Source organism: Paramormyrops kingsleyae, chromosome 6 (assembly GCF_048594095.1).
Source record: "Paramormyrops kingsleyae isolate MSU_618 chromosome 6, PKINGS_0.4, whole genome shotgun sequence".
Taxonomy (NCBI): Eukaryota; Metazoa; Chordata; class Actinopteri; order Osteoglossiformes; family Mormyridae; genus Paramormyrops; species Paramormyrops kingsleyae.
The window spans coordinates 19702447-19719965 of record NC_132802.1 but is presented as its reverse complement, the minus strand read 5'-3'; the positions used below and the strand labels follow the sequence as shown (position 1 = coordinate 19719965).

At 41.4% G+C, this 17519-nt stretch overlaps 1 protein-coding gene across 1 annotated transcript; it reads right to left on the bottom strand.

Annotated features, from left to right (window-relative positions):
• Window positions 1–4050: 4050 nt before the first annotated feature.
• LOC111840348 (mitogen-activated protein kinase 14A) lies at window positions 4051–15392 on the bottom strand. The gene is made up of 12 exons (XM_023805074.1): window positions 15179–15392; window positions 14404–14533; window positions 13895–13953; window positions 13188–13299; window positions 13071–13100; window positions 12452–12499; window positions 10167–10281; window positions 9504–9575; window positions 9087–9166; window positions 8200–8278; window positions 6846–7019; window positions 4051–4915 (listed from the first exon to the last, which is right to left on the bottom strand). The coding sequence occupies exons 1-12, from the start codon at window positions 15295–15297 to the stop codon at window positions 4854–4856; spliced, it is 1080 nt and encodes a 359-aa protein (XP_023660842.1). The 5' UTR covers window positions 15298–15392; the 3' UTR covers window positions 4051–4853.
• Between the last annotated feature and the right edge of the window lie 2127 nt (window positions 15393–17519).

The following is a 17519-nucleotide window of genomic DNA, read 5'->3' as shown; positions in this document are numbered from 1 at the left end:
TTTTATGGTCTCTAATGTCTTATTTCAGGTTTGAATATGATTTTTTACTGCTTGAATCAGCTGAAACTGTTACATGTTATATATGTACAGAACTGTGCAGAAGTCTTATGCAGCCAAAGAAAAAGATGTTTAGATGTGCTAAACTCATCCCAGTCTTTTGAGTGACCATCCAATACACCCATGTATGTTTTGACTTAGGTTTTTTTTGTTTTGAGCAAATGTGTACTTACTAACCAGATAAATAACTTTAAACAAATTTTTGACTGTCTAAGACATTTGCATAGTATTGCATATATGACTGTAACCAGAATGAGCAGTTGGAAGATGGATGCATGGATGAATATTTATATAACGAGAAATATAGAATTAACCCATAACAAACAGTAAAATCTTCTGCATTGGTGTGCCAAACTAAGAAGGTATGCTGTTTCCCATTGACTTAGAAGGGAATGCTGTTTCATCACAGCATGGATTCCTCTTTCCCCATACTGGCAAAGACATAAACTGTGTAAAGTAACCAGACAGCAACTCATGCCACAAAGACTGCGACACGGGCCCCCATTCTGACTCACAACTCCAGTTAGGAAAGTCATTCTTCCCACCAATGTGCTGTTCCTAAAACAAACTCATGAAATTAATGGATCTGATTTCTGATTGGTTGGCCCAAATCACAATGTTAAAGAGCATCTTTTCCCAACTTGGGTCACAGTTCAGACAGCCTTGGAAAAAGCTGTTGAGAAATAATTCATCTGTTGACAGGTAGATACATTTTCTTATGCATATGAGTATTTGCAACCATTCAGTTGTTTTATGTATCTGCTTATCCGGACAGCATCGGAGAGGCAGAGGAGACCCGGGGAATGTTAGTTCACAGCAAGGCGCAGACATAACCTACATAACCAGGCCAGCACAAATATATAGAACTAGGGGACTCAAACCTGCAACCTTTAAGGTGGGAGGCCGCAGTGGTGCCCAAAGTACAATTTCTGCTTCAGTTGTCTTGAAAGGCTTCAAACTGCTGAATAAAACAACTGGCATCTTGGGCTGATTAATCACAACTTAAGCTCTGGATATTTTTAATATGATTCCATTGGTATCAAGCTACATCCCTTGAAACATTTAGAATGAAGCTCATTTTGTATCATCAGTCTTTGCAAGTCCACATGTTTCTGTAACCCCACAATAAAATAACAATAACATATTTGGATGGATTATTTTATAAACAGGTTAGTAGGAAAACAGTTACAGATCCTTTAAAATGACATTTAGCCATTTTGCCTCTTTTATTTCAAATACTTTTCCGCAGTTTCATCACAGTCCTAAAATCTAGCAGCCTTCAAATTAACTGCAGAAGCTGAATTACAACATATGTGTGCAAGTTCAGGGCCACCACATGTATTGCAAGGGCAAACCGGTGACTAGGGACCCTCTGATATTGCATAGGCATCACATAGGTTAGCTTTGACCAGACTTAATGGGATGGTGCCGGCAATAAAATAGCACAAATATAGCAATGGCAAGTTCCCCTTATTGAAGCGTGACTGATATTTGGCTGAGACGGACAGATGACTGAGCAGTAGTATGAGTGAGATATACAGATGTAAGCAGTCGAAACGGGAACCATCTGATGAACCACAACAAGCTGGATGAGCTGCAAGTAGCAACCTGCACAAAACAATGAATGGGCGGCCGGCAGACTGAAAGTCACAAAAGATATCTGCATAAATATTTCAAAGAAGCACTAAAGAACCTATTTGCAACAGAATGAATACTGCATCCCTGGGGGAAATTGGGTTTTCAGTGATCCGATCTTACTCTCCGTGAGACACGGGGACACTTGTACATTGATGAGTGCAAAGGTCATAGCGCAGAGTCGGCCAAGGTCCCTGGAGCGGTCAGGGCCTGTTGCTAACATCTCTCAGCCATCCAGGAGTATCTAACCAGGGATCTTGTGATTAGCGACAGAGGCTGCTAACCTACAAAGCAGCCCAGATGCTGAGAGTGATAGGTAGCTGCCCCCACAGAGCATGGAGCCATAACCCAGAAACCTGATCTGTCTAAATTAAAACAAGAAAACATCATTTTACTAGTGCTATAATATATGACTGCCATATGAGCTGTGTCTGCGTTTTGGAGGAGTGCTGGGGCCCTCCCCAAAGAACTGTGATTAAAAGTGATGCATGCAACAGGAATGTTATTTGCGAGTTGAATAAACTGCAGTTCATGGAGTGTTTTTCACATGCTCCGGTAAAGGATCCAGCTAATGCGTCCGTGCCGAGCAGCAGGAAGCGATAAAGCGGCTTCATAACACTGGGGGCTTGAACTGCCTCCGTCAGGAATTGAACTGCATGTGTGAAACACCGCAGAACTGCATTACGGTTCTGCAGCACCATGTTTTGTGTGGACCTTGCACGTTAAACCTTCACCTGCCGTGAAGTCTGACGGTCTCACTGATAATTAATGATGTTATAATTGTGCTAGTAGTGCTCTTCTCTTCCTGGTTATGGAGCCAAGCCCCTCACTGCATCTACATGATCTCAGTGGCCTTTAGTACCAGGAAGCTCACTCAGAGTATACCATGCAAGGTTACTGGAAGGTACCAGGTTTTCAGTATTGAATATACTATGTATGTACACAGACAGACAGACAGACAGACAGATAGATTTGAGCTACACACACACGCACGCACATGTAGGGTAAACATATCCTTATGGGGACCGCTCATTCATTTCAATGGGAAAAATGCTAACGCTAACTATGACAACCTTAACCCCTACCCTGCCCTAACCATAACCATAAGTAACCTAACAAAATACAAGAGTTTTTGCATTTTTAGTTTTTTCATAGCAGTCACCGTTTTTTATAAAATAGAGTTTTCCCTTGTGGGGACCAGGAAACCGGTCCCCATAAGGGAAAAAAACGGATATTTATCACGTTATGGGGACATTGTGTCCCCATAAGGATAGGTAAACCCGCTCGCACACACACACACACACACACACACACACACACACACACACACACACACACATATTTTATACCATAACATGATTTCCTTTCTTAAATTTTATTTCTTATATATAGCAGAGCTCATTAACATCCCCCTGCATGCTCCATGGACATTGTGAATAGTCCTTTTTTGTGTTATTGTAAATATGTATTTATGCATATATATAATGAATATTGTATGAGACTACAAACAAGAGGGACCGGATAATAATCTTAGTGTGGCAAACTGGGACAAAAACTGTATGTCAAAATAAGAACATAGGAATGCCATGAAAATGGCCCATGTTATCATTTAATCAAGATCAATCATATTATTTATTATATCTGATTAAAATGAGTCCTAAACATCTAGCACAGACCCCAGGGATGATTTGACACTACTTATTTAACTATACTGCCCTCTGCTGTATGAATTGTTACTGTAACAATAAGCACATTCCAGTAATGAAGCCCACTTGACTTCAATAATCCATTTTCTGCACATTACAAAATAGTTCACAATTATTATTGCATTCCTGCATGGAATTCAGCAATTTCCGTCACGAAATTTCAGATGTCTGAGTAATTCAATTAAAATCAGATAAATCATAATGAAATAAATGCTTGATGTTTTTTTTTAAAAATAATTATAAAGTTCTATATTTGCTAAAAAAAAAATCAGCAGATCCATATTGATGGTATTCATGTCATATGGAAACAGTAACTAGTCCAGTAAGTCATCAACAATGTGACCAGTTCAGGATTATGAGGATCCTGGGGGCCCCAGAAAGCAAAGGGCCCCAGCAGGCGGACACCCGGGGGAGGGGCACACACACACACACACTGCTCAACTCAGAGAGACCAGTTAGCCAAAGCTGAATACCTCTGGACTGTGGGAGGACAGTGGGGTACCCAGAGGGGGGCTATGTAACAGGAGTGAGGTGACTGTGCTACCCAGTGGGGTCTGATAAAATATATCATGTCAGAGAAGAACTTACAGTAGTATTGCCTGTATGACTTCTACTAGGTGGGAAAGTGAACAGAATCATAGAACACTTGGAAGAGAGGAGTAACTGGGGGCTTTATTTGGGTACAGAAATGGAGAGGGGCTTTCAGTGTAGGAAGAAATGAAAACAACAGATTCAATTCCATGCCAGCACACGTGGAAAACAGGAAAGCACAATGGAGGCTGGCTGGGTCTTAGACATGCTACAAAGAGGAGTAGGGTTAGGGTTAGGGTTAGGTATAGGGGCTAGGGTAAATTCCTGGGTGTGTATTCTTGGGTCAATGGAAAGAACAAAAACATCATTATATCATCAGTAACAGACAGAGATGAGGCGGCTGATTGTCCATGTCACCTGACTTACCCCGGCCCGCCCAGCTCACAGCACCATACTGACTTTCCACATACACAGATTACAATCTGCCTGCATCTTTTACACTGTTTATTCTGTAAAATGTTCAATATGCACAAAACAAAGATTCTAGATTTAGTTTAGATTAAGTCTGCTATCTTCCTGAGGATGAAGTGAGAAGATTCCAGCACTGTAATTGTTATTTTAAACTGCTTAAAGTTTTATATCTTAAACGATTATATCCAATGAGTGAAGGTTTTGGATTAGAGTTTTACATGTATATTCTTGCTGTTTTATGCTAATCAGAGCTTAGTTTTTCATATCCTAACTGCTCTCTTCCTTGGGAACTCAGACTGTCACACAACACTGGGCCTTGAAATAATATACATCTGTATCAATGTATTACATCAAAGGAAGGCAATCTCAGAAAATCCATGAATGCTGCACTTCTGTAGGCAGAATATCCTCGTCAAATCAGTGAATAGTAACATCAATCTATCTTGGTGCTTCCTATATTGCAGTTGCTCTGGGGTTGTCAGGGTCAAAGGTCATGATCTCCATATGGATGAGGCCTAGGTAAAAAGAAAACATTCTACATTAATGGCGATTAACAAATGTTTGCTAGTTACATTACGTTAAAAAATGATAAATCGTCACATTTTCTTTGAGCTTGTACATCCTTCTTTTTATAAATATACTGAACATTTCAGAAAGCAGCAGGTGCTGGTCTGTAGATGCACTTTGGGACCCATTGGATTCCATGTTATCTATTACATTGTTTCTCAACCGCTGGTTCTGAAGTGGGCTGTGGAACTTTGGCAGGACACCCAATCACTGTCTGGGAAAATTCCCCAGTCCACAAAATTCACAGAGAGGATAGGGATGGCTGATATAAATGATACACTGACTTACCGTCACATGAAATTTAAATAAGAAAATGAGAAATGTCAGTATACGGCTGGTAAGGAATATTGCTTGATATCGCACCTCAGGCAATCATATCACTGAGACGAACGCAATTCCAACCAATCATATGGTAGTCTTTTAAGATGGACAACCTGCACCCAACACACGTACAGTATGGTTGATTTATCGGTACACACCACATGCTACTCTTTTGGTAAGATCGTGGAAGAGATAAGCGTTCTCTCAGAGGAAATGTCCGTGTAAGTGAACAAAGCAAAGCAGCCGCCTCGACGCTTTTTAAGAAAGGATATGCTATACCTAAAGAAGGTAAGGAGATGCTGGGGGTGTGGTAATGCTTTTTCAGTTTAAGGTCCGACATGCAACAGCTAGGAAAAGAACACCTCCCTGACTAAACGGTAAATACTGCGAATTTATTTCACCACCTGAAGCTTCGTCATCCAGCAGAACATACAGAACGGACGGGTTTACAGTCACCAACAGCAGGAATTAGGGTTTCCACCTTCAATCTCAAGGAATAAGGGACAAATCGCATTCCATGCTGGTTAAAAATGGGACATGATTTATTTTTCATTATGGGATGGGTGACAACTCTACCAGCCAAACCTGCCCTTGGAACCATCAGCGAGGCAGTCAGAGAAAAAACCCGGCAACTAACCGTACTGTTGCTGTTTTATAGTGTTACATCCTATGACAAAAGTTCTTATTTATTTATTTATTAATTTATTAATTTATTTTTGTTTGTTTGGTCGGTTATTTTTTTATTTTTTTTTTAAATTAGATTTCAGTTTGCAGTACATTTAATTTGTTCTGAATCTGTTTAAGGTCAACTCTAAGGGAAATTAAAATAAAAAAAAACAATGATGTCTGAATTATACCGTGATAATGACCCATTTCAGGTCGCCGACATGATACATGATGAAAAGCCGGCCACGTGGTAGGAAAAGGTGAGAAACACTGATCTATTATGAGTTTTATTAAGGGTTTCAATGTTCATGTACAATGTAAAGGGGCGCTTTAATGCACAGGCTTATCAGGGCTGAAGTCCAGCAACCTCCACTAAATAAGGGCTTCAACTAACCTTGTTTATTACACGGCTCTCTGGAATGCTTGATTCTGATTGGTCAGTTGAGACATTTGCAGGTTAGTTCTTTTCAAATAATAACCGCTCCAAAGTAATAACGCATAGCTGGTACTACTTGTATGTTTAAAATCCCTCCGCGCCAACAAAGATTACCGTTTAAAAATGTTAATTTAAAACAAATATGCCAATAAAATGCTTCAAATTCATATTCATGTCCAGTTTTTTTCCTTATGTGGCAAGTAGCTCCGGTAGTTATCGCGAAATAAGCCCCTTCAGTGTGATACAAGGTCACACTGTCGGGGCTTATTTCTGCGATAACTACCGGCTGCCTGTACATTATCCCTTACTTAATAAAACAAGGCCTATAACCAGACCATTGTAGAAAATAAGGGGGGCTCTGACCATGCCGGTGTGCCTTTGGCGATGCATGCTGCCACATGTGAAAAGTAAACTGGAAACTTGTCGTGGCATCAGACCAACACTGAAATACTCACTCTTCCACTCGCCCACGACCAACTCCATGCTCTCAAAAGAGTCGTCATAGGGCGGAGACTCCGGTTCTGCATCCGGATCATGGAATTCTTCTACGAAGGGGTGAGAGAGACCTTCAGAGGCGATGATTCTCTTCTCAGGGTCCAGGACCAGCATGGCCTCCAGCATAGCCAGCGCTGTGACCCCCAGACAAGGGGGGACGGGTCCCAGTAAAAGAAGATGGAACAGAGATGGACAGAGAAAGTATAAATATTAATATGAGACCTATGAACTACCAAAATATTCTAGTCCACAATGATTCAATAAAAAGTGCAAATATTAACGGACACATTCAGAAATGCATTCAACATTCTCAGATCAGCCATAGGAAGCCATGTTCCAATACTCAGTTGTGGGGGGGGGGCTGCTATCTACCTCAGGCAGCACAGAGAGGATACAAGTAAGCACCATGGATGGGATGTCAGCCCATCCCATGACACACTCAAGCACACACTCGCTCACTATGCACTACCCAGAAATGCCTATTCACCTAAGTGTATGTCTTTGGGCTGTGGGAAAACATTCACATAATATGGGAAAACACAAACCCCACATACAGAGAGTAGGGGTGAAATAACATGACAGTATCACCCATTGAGCTTCTGTGCTGGCAGTCGTGGAGAACCCTTTTATATTATGCCATCTTTCAGCAAAAGCCTGACCCAGGAATTCCATCGAGAGTGGCTGCACCGCATTCCGACTGTGGTGAAGTTTTGCTCCATCCCCTGCATGTCCTCAACCCCCCCACTGGAAGTGGTTCAGAAATGTTTTAGAAGCAGAGCACTTTGCAATAGTGATGCCCAAGTGAAGCATCTTGAACCACTTGCTGCATTTTCTGAGCCCACTAGATGGCGCTCTTTGTTCAAAAAAGGGCTTGCATGCCCCAAAAGCAAAACAAGACCACCGCCTAGTGAGGTAAAAAAATACAGCAATGATTCATGAAGCTTCATTTGGCCCTTACCACTTCGCGGGGTGGATTGGAAGAGTCATGAATATTCATACGGAAAGTGTTACCTGATTGGCAGATAAAAGTGCTATCAGAAGCATCCCAGAAGTAGCATCTGGCAAAACAGACTTGGCGCATATGTTTAGCAAAGTGGCCCGGAGAGCTGCTGCTGGGAAACTTCTGATCCATGCCGTGACAGTTCTGGTGGAATCATGAGCTTTGACTGGTGTGGAAGCGATCAGCAGCAGCAATCAGCAGCAGCGATCAGCAGCAGCGATCAGCAGCAGCGATCAGCAGCAGCGACTGCACTGCAACCAGAATGCAGCTCAACCACTCCTGGTGGAATTCCGGCTTAAGAGAGTAATGCATACCATTTCTATCCATGGAGGGGTACACGTCCCTGAAGTTCTTTTTCTTCTTAGGAGGGAGAGACTGCACGTAAGAGCGAGCCTGTGGGAAACAGAGTAACTGTCTGTCTAGCTGAAAACAGCTTAGCAATTGCTACTGTATAACGTGACATTGCAATGGGCACGCACGTAATTGTCGCATCATGAAAGGATGCCATGCAAGGGTACAGGTTTGGTTTTAGCTTCTGTAGATAGCAAATTATCCCCGAACCCCCCGCTCCCCTAAACACACATTGCACTCCCACAATACTGGTACGAACACGTCCCCACCATCCTTACTCAAATCTACGCCCTTGATGCGATGTAAGAAAGATTTTTAAGCAATTTTAAAATAATGAAGATTTCATAATTTAAAATAAGACAAAAACCGTTTAGGGTGCCATTTCAGTGAACATAAATGCAAGAAATGAGTGATCCATATGATAAAATGATTTTGTCGGATATAGAACTACAATCAGCGCCAGGTCTACAGTATGTTTCATCCTTGTGTTCTGCATGTCCAGCGAATTGGCCTCAATAACATATGGATTCATAATGAAAGATAAGGAACAGGCCTTATCAGCTTCATCTTCATCATGACAGAAACACATTAAACAGCACAAGAACCCAAAAATACATGATTTTGCCGGTACTTTTCAGCCTTAAATAGGTGAATGCTGTAGAGGGTGTAGGTCAGGCTGAAGCTTCATGAGGAGCGAAATGTGATTCTGACTGAGAAGTAAGAGTGACAGGATGGGGGGGGGGGGTCCCTCTCTTCCGCCCCCCCTGTTTCCAACACCCCTGCTCAGAAATGAAAGGTCTCTGAGAGCCTTGCGCATATGAGTGAGGGTGCAGCGCGGCCCAGCCTGTACATCGGCACTCTGCATCTTCTGCACCAAGGCTGGCTGAGGAGTCCCCGTCAGACTGAGGATTTTCTGTAGCTGGTCAAGACCTGAGTTAGAAGTCAAGGAAACTTTAAGGCCAAGATGACAAGATAACATATTTTCCAGTGGCTAATGGTTCTCAGCTTTTGTGTTCTTGAGATGTCTGTCTGTGTAAAGTGCTCGGGGTGAGTATTCTATTTATGACAGTGTATAATGGTTCGATACACTACAGTACAGAAGCATGGGTAGGCATTGAAGAATAGTTGCTAAAATATGGGATAGCAAATTGCTAATATGGTGCAGAATAGATTAAAATACAGTTAAACTATTTAAGTGAAATATGTTCAATTTCTAATATATGATATACTGCACTGGAGTTTTATATGGGGAGGAACTGTAGGATACTGTCATTTCCTGGGAAAAGAACCTGGCCTGTGATCATCTCAGCCAGGATGCAGCCAGCTGACCACACATCCACTGCAGGGGAGACACATACACGTATCTAAGCATGTAACAGAGAAAGGGGTCACATCACTAAGACACAATGCTGCTCAGGCACACAGCAAGAGACATGTAACCGAGAACGGGGTCACATCACTAAGACACAATGCTGCTCAGGCACACAGCAAGAGACATGTAACAGAGAACGGGGTCACATCCCTGACACACAATGCTGCTCAGGCACACAGCAAGAGACATGTAACAGAGAACGGGGTCACATCCCTGACACACAATGCTGCTCAGGCACATGGCAAGAAACATGTAACTGAGAAACAACACATCAGTAAGATGCGTGTCACAACAGAAGCAAGATTCTTAGAGAAGCAACACATCACTAAGACAGAAATGAGTTCCAAAGACACAACACATCACTGAGATGTCACCAAGAAACAACACATTACTTATAAACATGCTAGACAAAAATGAGAAGGGCCATGAGAAGACTGCTCAACCAACTGCATGCATACCAGTAACTATTATATGAGAGAGAGCCCCTAGTCTATGGTTCCTTTCATTGTACCGGGTTTACGATGACACAGTTCTGCAGCCTGGGTCCACAGTTCTCACCTGTCTGGGTGTAATGCATCCAGTTAAAGATGACCTCTGGTGCCCTGTACCATCGTGTCACAACATAGCCTGTCATCTCACTCTCCGTGTGTCTTGCCAGTCCAAAGTCCAGAATCTTGAACAGTGACATAGGAGAGAGTTGTACATCCATGTAAAGCGCCCTGGGGCGATATTGTTCTGAAAGGTGCTATACAAATAAATACATTAAACTGAAGAGTTACATCAGAGTGAAGATGATGGAAAAGAAAGACATTTAGGGTGGCAGGGTGTGGACGTCCCAGGGTGCCCAAAAGTTAATACATTCAATTTACCTGTGCCGTATGAATTATCATATATCAGTGGGTTCTGTTTGAAATCCTAAACCAGAATTCACTCCCAGAACTTCATCCTAAAACCCATACCCTGTCTTGACCATTTTTACAACCCATTTTTTTTCCTTGTGTGTTTGTGTTAATGCCAAAATGGCTGTTTTCTGTTTTCGTCTCTCTCCACTGTTTCATTAAGTCTCTACTTGCTCCTCCCATCTCCATTTGACAAGGTTTTCTTCAATATCTTGCCTGGAGCAAGTCTTGCAAGGTGAAAGAAAATGCATACTACAGTTCTAGTGTGTAATAGCCGTAATGCATAGCAGTGGGATTACTGCTGCCTTAGTAATGACACTACATACATGCGCATGTATATAAGGCCTTTTAAACAGTAACACACAAAACTATGATTTGTACTAACTAGTTATGCATAATGATGAAAGTTTTTTCAAAGAAACTCTCAAAAACACACAACAACACATTTTAAGTAACAATGGGGCAGGCTAAATCATCTTGCGGTTGTGGTTTCACAAACATCTGAATGCAACTTTAATATTTCTGGCACTTTGTAGAGTTACAATCTGCGTTGCTTTCATTTCCTCTATTGAATGAAGTTCACAAAGGTTCCACCAGGGAGAGACAGTGAGCACATTTAAAGCAACTTCCAAACTCAAGACTTCGCAAAATGTTTACCGACAAACACAGCAGACCTCCTCTGGTGCTTCACTTCTCTCAGCAGGGCATTCCTCTGCCACATCACCCCCTGCCTTAGCTTGCTGACCATCCATCTGTCAAGTTTGTATCATATCAACATATCGACACTGTTAAATTGGAGTGGTTTCACCGCTAGCTCCTTGAGGAAGGCCCTTAATCCAGGGACTGACCGGCCCTGCTTTCTCAACTGTGCATCGTTTTGGATAAAAGCATCTGCTATACAAACATATGTAAATGGAAGTCTTTTTAGGCTGACTTAAAAGCATAAACACAGACTCACACGCATATATATATATATATATATATATATATATATATATATATATATATATATATATATATATATATATATATATATGTATGAAGTTGCTTAATTGCTTCGCCAAGACTTTAATTTAGTCTCTGCCTTTGAACATAATGATAGGAACACTTGCTCTCTTATGTTTGTTCTCAGGATCACAGTATAATTTAGGAAATGTGGGCACTTTCAGGATGCAGGTGGCCAGATGGCAGAAAAGAGTTAACCTACTACAAGGAATACGTTAATCTTTTTTCCATTTAAGGCCATGGTTGAGTGAGACAAGATACAGTTGATTACAGTAAAGTGAGAACAGAACTGGCCTTTCTTATTAAATTCTTTCAATCGTTCGTTATGAAATAAAATCCATAAATTGCTTTCTATTATTATATAAAAATATCCATTTTAATTTTCAAGAGCTGATCAGTTAAACACATTTTATTTTCCTTACATTCCATAAGCTGTATACAAAATAAGATGCTATGCTTTATCCATCCATCTTACACTAATCCCGGTCAGGGTGGTCTGGAGCCCATCCCATGCAGCCCAGGGCGCAAGGCGGGGTAGACCTTGGGTAGGATGTCAGCCCATCATGGGGGACACACACCATGTAGAGATGCCAATTAGTCCAAGTGTCTTGGGGAAGCCCAAAGATGTAAAGTCCACACACACAGCAGAGGTGGGATTCAGGCTCCCAACCCTAAGGCAGTTCCCAGGTGACGAACGGGATCCACTCCCTCAGTCTGTCTTTATGTTAAATTCGTAGGTAAGTCGGAACTAATAGGTACCTACAGGTCAATTCCGGGAAGCTACAGTTATGCTCACCAATATAGTTCCCTTGGTTTGGTTTTACCAGCAGTGACATAGATATTCATAATGTATTTAGGCAAAACATTCTGCAACAACTTTAAAATTACTGCCATTGGAAAAAAAAAATTCAGCTGGTTTTCCTGAAGGAAACTTCTTACCTTTAGTTCACAGTTCTCATTCACAGCCAAGTTACTGGGCTTCAGGTCCTGAAATCATAAATTCTCATTTTTACTTTAATAACATCTACACTTACTGTAACATCCCATAATACACTTCACTGGAAGCACAACAAACATGAAAAACAGTTTTGGCAACTATGTAAAAGCATGTGCATACCATTTTCTTATTTTCATTCCACTTCAGAAAACCAGCAAATTAGTCTAATGGACTAATTAGAAATGATTAATCTTTACTTTTAAATAACTGCAACATAAATAAGTAAATGTTATAAAATAGTTATTTTATAACATTGACATGAGAATCGGGGGGGATTCAAAAGCAGCACATTTTTGCATAGTCTGGATCTCCAAGGCTAGGAACAGAGATCCTGCATCTACAGCAGCATAACTCAAGATAATCCTCAAAGAAGCCTCTCTATAGCATTGCTACCAGAGAAGTTGCAACCTCCATCCCCACAATGACCAATTAAATTAACTGTAGAGAGTTAGTAATTTAAGGGGTACATATTCTTTGGATCAAGAATTCAATGAGGAGTGACTGATACAGTGGGGTCTAGTGTGAATACAAGGTGGCAAAGGGACAGTCGTGTATACTCACCCTGTGGATAATCCCTGCAGAATGGATATACTAAAGGGACAAAGCAGAGTGATGACGATTAAACATCATTAAAGTACTTTTAATGTGAACAAAGATATCAGGCGCAGGGCTTCGTGCCTTCAGTCCCCGTAGGATCTGGTAGAAGAGGTAGGTGCTGATGTGATCCGTCAGCTTCTTCCTCTTCATGATGTGACTCAAGTCCTGAGCCACAAATGGCATCACCATGTAGCTGGGGCACACAGAGAGTAACTGAGGGCTGCGGCAAGGGCCTCCCAATCTCATACTCCACACCCACCCATACACACTCTGTAGTTAGGGTTAGCGTTCACTGCAGTATTTCACTGGTGAGGATACTGTGTGAGTATATCCCCCCCTAACAGGAGACTCTCAATGTTACTCAAAAACTACTTTACTTATATCATGCATACAAATAACTAAAAAGAACACTCTCGTGCATATTTCCTCATAGAGTATGCGCACATACACATACAGTACAGTTTGAGTTGTCTGGTGGCTACATTGTTGGAAGTGAATAGGTATAAGATCGAGGTCTTTTTTTATGCTACTTCAGCGCAGCCAAACAAGTTTTGCCAGAAAAAAAAAAGAGTAATCATGCGTGTACCCCCATTGCTGAGGGAAACGGGGCCCTGAAGCTGGAGTACAAATTAACTGAGAGCAACACATGGGTAAATCAGGATCTGAGTGCAAGAGTCATCCCAACCATCGGTAACGTGTTGCTGAGCCCCCCATTCCACCTGTTTGGACAAGTCGAGGATTCCAGCTATGAAATGCGCTGGATCTCGCAGCTTCCTGATTCTACTCACAAAGTCTGGAATTTCTCCAGTGAGGAATCAGGTGTAAAGACATTCAGAAGGCAGATGACCTAAAGGATCAAGAAGAGTTAATGTCAAGCAGAGGGAGAGACACAGCAAATTTAGCTTTAGATTTTAGCTACCTGATGAGGTACCTTTAGCTACCTCTTTCCTGTATTTTTGTCAAATATATCTGATCTGTATTATTATGCTGTGGTATAATAGCTGTTGTCTTAGCTCATCTGAAACATACATAATGATGGAGCTTGTGGTCTATTCCCGTACATAAATAAACGGGTTCCGTGAGACAGGTGTAATTAGGAGTGTTCTTATAAATTGCCAGTGTTTCAGCCTATTGGCATCTATCTAAAATAATTAAATTGTCCTAACATGACAGGTCGCATCATGTCGATCGGCTTCAAAGTTAAGCAATATTACAGAGAACAACATTTCGGGTGAGGGGGAGGACAGAGAAGCTGAGACAGCTGGCGAGTGTGAGAGAAGCGCCGGCTTCTGCGTACGTTGTCGTGCTGAATGTGGCGCAGCAGCCGCAGTTCGCGGTACGCCCGCTTGGCGAGGATCAGCGACTGGAACGGCCGATAGAGCTTCTTTATTGCCACCTTTTCCTTCGTATTTTGGTCAACTGCGCAACTTTAAAGAAAGAAGATGACCAACATGGTTAAAAAAAGCAACGCCACTTAAAACAAGTTACTGAGATAATCTAACCATTTGTTACACAGCGAAATCAATATTATTTTTCCAACATACCCAACTATGCACCTTACTATATAATACAAGTCCACAGTGAATTCTTAAAGATGCGCACATTACTCGAATCAGTGTTCATTTGTCGGCCATGTATTTTCGGGTAGAGATACAGACTGGTAAATCGGCGTAGCCTTAAGCAAAATGGGAGATTGCAGGTATGTGTCTTATCTTGGGACTAGTCTGAACTTGAAAACTTCACAAGGCAAACAGGAAAATTCCCGTATCACGCATGTTAAAATATTCAGTTTTGACCAGAACGCCGTACCATAATCGCATATATCTAGCAAATGGTCCAGTGATACATTATATATCCAGCTGTATCAAAACATTATGAAATGATGTGCAAAGAATTTTAGGAGTATTCCACCGAGCTGATTACAATATGTTGACCTTAAGAAGGACATTTCTGTAGGTTAAGGAGACCCTATAACAGGCGTCAGTGTAACAGCAGTAGGATTTTTGCAACAATGTCATTTTAAAAGGCCAGTCAAGCCGCAAGCCTCATGATGGGATCCGGCGCTTTCTCACCATACGGTCCCATAAGCCCCCGATCCCACGGCTCTCAGCGCTGCGTATCTCTCCGGGACATCCCAAGTGGTTTTCTGGATCTCCTGTCTGTAGAAGCCGGGCTTCACGGGAGACGCCATTCGATCTCCTTCCCTTTCCAGCGCCCGAAAGTTTTACTTTCCGTAAGACCTGCACCCAGGTAAGCGCCTCGAAGTGAGGAAACGCCCACTTCACAGAAAGTACCTGGTGATCCCTGACGCCGGAAACGCTCCATCCTTGTCCCTGTCATCGAAAACAGCGACAATATTTGCATAGACAAACTAGAACTATTTTTGCTGTTACAAAAGTGTGTCTTTTCGAAACAGGACATTACTTTATGGGTCATTCCTCGCCAAATCACATATAGAACCTTTTACTGAACTGCGCGCTGATCGTCGCTGCGCTGTCTTCGTTTCTGCCACTAATATGTCTTATTGAATTGTCTTGCAATGTTTGCACGTTTGCACACACATGCACTTTATGTCGTTCTCTGTAGTTTTTGTAGTCCTGGTTTTATGTAGCGCCATGGTCCTGGAGAAACGTCGTTTCGTTTCACTGTGTACTACACCAACCATATATGGGTGAATTGACAATAAAAATCCATTTGACTTGACTTGTAGGTCATGTCATGGATTTTTATGACAAAAATCTATAAAATTTATTTAAGTAATAAAGCTGTGCAAACTCTGAAAACTGTCCACCCAATAGTATTTCTGTGAAAAATGTTTAAAGTTAAGAAATTAGTAATTTTTTTCTATTCTGAACTCACTTATATTTAAGCTCACCAATGGCTCAAATCATAATGAATTTAGCTGAAATTTATGCTAAGTTTAAATAAGAACCTTTTACACGATGCCTGCTGAATTACATTTGATTGGTGCTCTTGAATTTATGATGTTGTTAAATGAACTTGAACAGGTCATGTTTCATATATGAGTGTGAAAACACCATTAAAAAAATAAAAAAATAAAAAATATTTTAAAAAAATAGAAATCTGTCTCCACAATTTAATAATTATTACATTGTGGAGACAGATTTTTATTCAGATATGCCATTATTTTGATATGTCCCATGTCGCCCTCTTCAGTCAGCAAGTTCTGTTTGTGAATTGCCTAATTTCATAAAAAATATTCCATTATGAAGGAGAAACAGCACATCCTTGATGTTTTATATGTGTAATATGGTTCCTGGTACTTATAAAAAGGTTTGATGGAAATAGCATTAACGCCTTTTGAGAAAATTTAGGTCAAAAGTCAACCAAAAATGGCTTTTTGTTATTCTAGTGGAATTTTCAAGGCACCAGAAAATTGACAGATCTGTGTAAGCAGGACAGGTTTTCAAAATCTGGGAAAGAAATAATAAAAAATGCCTGTCGGCGATTTTTCAGGGGCCAAGCCCGGTGTATGGATTACTCTTCCACAGTAAAAAACATGAGATCCAGTGAACTGGTTGTCTCTAAATTACCCATATTGTGTGACTGCGTGACATTGTATGCATGTATCTGTCCCTGCGACAGGCTGGCGTCCTGCCTAGGGTGCTCTCTGGTTTACGCCGGTATTTCCTGGGATAGATTCCAGGTCTTCTGCAATCCAAAACAGATTATATGCCTCATCTATTTGCAGACAAGCACTATAATACCTCTTGATGAGAACTGTATTCTATTCATTATTTAGTCTGATTGATTACAATCACCCAGACGGAATGGGAGCAAAACTGGGAGTAAAACTGGGAGCAAAACTGAGGAACAACCACAATGACCGATTAACGAACAGAACAAAGAAAAGCACTTAAATACATTGATAACAAGGGCTAACAGGGGACAGGTGTGGGGTATAAGAACTAGGTGCAATGAGGAGCAGGTGAGGTTAATTAACAGATACAGAAAAGGTTCAAACATCAAGGAAAACTAAACAGAAAACTAAACGAACAGAAAACATGGAGTAAAGACCAACAAACATTTAATAACAACTAGCAGAGGCCAGCCATGAACATTAAGCCACATGTTGGCCTGGGAGCAGGTAAACACACTAGGGATAAGGGGCTACAAGACAGAGGGAACAGGATGGCCAGTGACACCTGCTGGCCACTTGGGGACAAATAGGGGAGGACAGGACAAACAACAGTACAAGGCATAATAATGGTATCTGGTTTAAGGTGGTTCTTGATCCAACAGGCATTTTGACTGTAATGCCGAGAGGGCGGGACCAAGTAGACGTAGCCAAGTAACTATCTGTCGCTCCACTATTTAAAGTGGACGGAACATTGCAGTATTGCGAAGTATTGTTGCCATGTATTGGAGCTATGCCGAGCGTTTCTTTGTCTT